We start from the raw sequence: 4,206 nt of genomic DNA on the forward strand, positions 1-4,206 counted from the left end.
TGGGTCGACCGGCTAGCCACGCACACCTACACGTGTGGTTCGAACACCGGACCAGTTGTAATTATCGAAAGATTAATAGTTTTTTTCTTCGATTTATCAGCTTCTCTTGAGGGCCTTTTTGTAAGGGAAAATTATTTTAGTTGGTTTTCCGCAAAAACCCAGGCCAGATGCCCTGTCCCTTACATCCTGGCGTGCCTCGTCAGCGTCATGCACGTGTAAAACGAGATTTGTATCGTATATGTACATCCATGCCCAGTTATGGAACTAGTTCAATGTATTTTGCAAGTTTAGGCATCAAAGTGCACATTCGTGACAAGTTCAAGCACTAGTGATACATTGACCTCTTCTATTTTTATACGGGATAATAACTTGGTCCTCATGATTGTTAACGCAGATTACTAGTTTAGGCACGCATTGATGCACCAAGTCATTTTTTTTAGGACCAACGGAACTCATCAGGCAATTTTACAAAACACTCTTTGGTAGGGAAGAATTGTCTAACGTTCATATCAACTCGGTAGCGTGTGCTTGGGTGGGACGCGTGCTGATGATGATGGTAATATTGTGGCCTTTCATGACGGAAGAAATTGAATAGACTTGGAAAGACAAAGACTAATAGTACACCCAGGCCCAGATGGCTTTCTGATACAGTACAATCTCTATAGAGTTTGTGCAGATTAAAGCTTTTGTGAAAGAGATCATAGATCAATTGTTACACGGGCGGCCATCCTATCCATTTATTCAGGCGGCCCTCTTCCCGAGCGTCTTCTCCTCGCCGCCGTGGGCTTGTTGCCTGCGCGGCCGACGGTGGCGAAGGGGCCAATGAGTGACCCCTTCGATGAATTACCACATGAGATATGACCATAATATACAATCATAATTAAAACCGTACTAACTAACGGATGGCCGGTTACGATGTGCTAGCGGTAGCTTTCATGAGTACGTAATTTCCTCTTGGGACTAATCTCCCCGTACGTTCAGACAAGAAAAAGACGTGCAAGTCAGCAACGACTAAGCTTTTCAACGCAGCACCTGCAGCGATCTCGTCCCACTCCGTTGAAGCCTGAGACACGCAATTCCTGATTAACTAATGGATGTACATACGGAATGTAGGAGGCGACGACGGGGTCTGTGCACGATCCTAAAACACTGTTGCCCAAGACCTGAATAGTACTAACTAGACACCGGTCTAGCTGGCCGTCAAATATTAATTTTTCTTGCAAACTCTAATTAATTAGAAGAGGAGATTAAAGACACATATAGCGAGGGAATAGCTGCAAGATTACATATCTCAAATTCACAAGATATATTCTGCAAGATTACATATCACACATCTACACACTTACATATAATAACGTGTTGACATTATTCGACATGGAAGAAGAAATGAGAAATGGACTGTAGCGATCACAAATACACAATGCAGGCGGGGACTATATCGTACAAATAGTAGGATGTCACATATATCACCATGCAGCCCGTCACCAACAAGTTGTACGTACGTGCGTAGGATGAGCAAGGATGGAGCTGCTAGCTACTTTTTCAACTTGGCGACGCTGGAGAGCAGATCGACCCCTGCAGAAATCAACGGCAGCGGGTTTCCAGTGAGCACCGCGAGGACGATGCCCGCCAGGGCCTTAACGATGTCGCCTATGGTGCCCAGGTTCATCCCGGACTTCCCCGACCCGTACTTCCGCAACGCAGTCTCCTTGCTCGCCCTGCCATTACCGCCGACGTCAGAGTGAGACTCGGTACTGCTTGAGCTCGGCAGAAGAAAATCCTCTCTCGCGCAGGCGACATGCAGGTGCACTTTCTTGGAGTTGGAGTTGGAGCAGTAGAACCAGTAGTCCCTGACGCCGCCTCCTTCCCTGCACTTGGCGCAGCGGCGAGACCCCTTCTCGCGGAGCTCGAAGCTGAGCTCATCACTCAGCTTGATCTCCATAGGCAGCATCGCGCAGCACGGGTGGAGGTAATGGCCCGTCCGTGCGCAGTGGTAGTGGGTGCCCTGCGTGCGGGTGCCGCAGGCGCTGCATCGCTGCTTGGAAGGGGGGGCCTCGAGGCGGAGCACGAACTTGCTCTTGGGCAGCAGCTGGTGCTCCAGCGTGGTCCCTTCTTTGTAGTTGCAGGCCTGGTGGAGGTCGAAGTCACAAGGCTTGCACGTGTCCCTGTCGCACCCCGTGATCTCCTCGAGGCAGCCGTTGCACTTGAACTTGGCCTGGCCCGTCGGCTCCCGGGTCAGCTTGTGCCCCCGGTTGGAGTGCTCGCGGCGGGAGATCACCTTCGACGGAGGATGAGGCTGACCAACCGTGGCGAGAAGAGTCATGATTCTGCACCTTCTCTGGGAGATCTGTGGGTCAGCTCGATGATCAGTCTCTCATACGTAGACAAAGATTAGTTTCGTCTACGAGATTCCATTAATTATCAAGAACTCAAGATAGATACGGAGCAAACATATGAGATGTATTATTATCTAACGCAGAAAAGTTGAATATTACTAACTCATAAAATGATACGACCAAACAAAAATCAGCGGTGATGGATAGATCATTGTGAGACTCGTATATCAACCGAAGAGTTTGATAGTTAGTTTACCTGATACCGCGAGATCAGATAGAACAACTAGTAACTCGTCGGCAGTTTTGTATAAGGACGCTGCAGAATCAATGAAAGCCCAGGTGTTTATATAGAATCACTAGAGGGGACCCATGTATTTTTTTAATATTTTTGCGACGAATCCTTAAACCTCTTGTTGACCATCACCATCATGCAATGCAAGTAGTGAACTAGGATTTCAAGAAAAACCGAGATAATTAAGTTTTTTTTGTCAGATACTATGATGCTAGTCTTTCCGCGGGTAGGTAGTGAACTGCCCCCTAAGAAAAACATGTACACGGTATTGGCAGTGGTATGCAAATGCTTACCACCCTTCCCGAGTGGTGAGAAAACATGCACTACCGTAGACGACCGTAGGAAACTACCGGCGACCGTATAGTCCACGTACGACGTAGTACGTCAAGACTTTTGAGATCGATCCATGCACTACACTACACTGGTTGCTTGCTAGGTGGCCGCTCATCCTCTCCAAGGTTTTCTTATCCGCGTGTACATATGTACATAAAATTTAAAACGCGTGTCTTGTGCATATCCACCCGTCGACGACAACCAGTTTGAGTACGTAGTTACAAGTATATAATTCATGGTGATGGATGGATAGTTTCTCCTATTTAAGAAGGTTCAAGCCAACAAAAATACAAGAATACAAAAAGCAGGACTTCAACGGGAGAAATTAATTGAAATACCGCAAACAAAATGCATAGTGATGGATAGCTAATTAAGATATTCGTATCAACCAAAGAGTTTGATAGTTTACCTGATCGATCGATCGGATATAGCAGCTGGGCTAGTAACTCGTTGTCGGTTCTATGGAAGCATAAAATCCATGGAAACCTTTCATGATACTATCTCCGTCCGGAAATATTTGTTATGAAAATGAATAAAAGGGGATGTATTTTAGTCCTTAGACGTGGGTTCGATGAAGGCCGCAGAATCGTTTTTTATAATACTGCGTTGGCGGGGTTTTGAAGTCAAGACCTCTTGGCTCTGATACCATATTGAATTCACGCTCCAGCCAACTCATCCAAAAGTCTGAACTGATGGAGAGAGGTGGGCAATATATTTCAACGGTATCTAGATGTATATTAGTTCTAGATACATCCTTTTTCATCCATTTTGATGACAAGTATTTTCGGACGGAGGGAGTATATAGAACCTGCGGTACATGGGAACCATGTAAACGATCTGCCTTCCTCCTTAAGTCTTGTTTTCTTTTTCTTTTTTTGCGATGACTCCATAAGTCTTGTTGACTGACACCCTATGCAATGCTGGCAAATTAATTATATAGTCTAACGTAGCATTATGAAAGCAATTTGGAAAAAAAACATGAATATTTCTTATTTTGTTCTATATTACAATCATTATATCTACGGTTTGCTAAAGCACATCTAGGTGTGTTTTAAGTATTGTACATCTTGGTTCTATATTATTGTGATTTTACGTAAAGATTCGTGTGAATAATTTTAATTTATTTTAAATTTGATTGAATCATTTAGATGTGTGCAATAATTCGGACGCATCTAAATATGCTCTAGACAGACACATATATCCATGACTGAGAATGCATACGTGAATGTGTGCTATCAATCAGAA

The 4,206-nt window shown here is 44.8% G+C and overlaps 1 protein-coding gene across 1 annotated transcript; it reads right to left on the minus strand.

The window, feature by feature from the left end:
• Window positions 1-1,287: 1,287 nt before the first annotated feature.
• LOC123186259 (uncharacterized) lies at window positions 1,288-2,668 on the minus strand. The gene is made up of 2 exons (XM_044598044.1): window positions 2,593-2,668; window positions 1,288-2,347 (listed from the first exon to the last, which is right to left on the minus strand). Exon 2 carries the CDS (start codon window positions 2,321-2,323, stop codon window positions 1,535-1,537), a length of 789 nt encoding a protein of 262 aa, XP_044453979.1. The 5' UTR covers window positions 2,324-2,347; window positions 2,593-2,668; the 3' UTR covers window positions 1,288-1,534.
• Window positions 2,669-4,206: the final 1,538 nt, after the last annotated feature.

This window comes from Triticum aestivum, chromosome 2A (genome assembly GCF_018294505.1).
Source record: "Triticum aestivum cultivar Chinese Spring chromosome 2A, IWGSC CS RefSeq v2.1, whole genome shotgun sequence".
Lineage (NCBI taxonomy): Eukaryota > Viridiplantae > Streptophyta > Magnoliopsida > Poales > Poaceae > Triticum > Triticum aestivum.

Coding starts and splice junctions, on each gene's coding strand:
- LOC123186259 (XM_044598044.1), bottom strand. CDS start 2,323: ATGACTCTTCTCGCCACGGTTGGTCAGCCTCATCCTCCGTCGAAGGTG.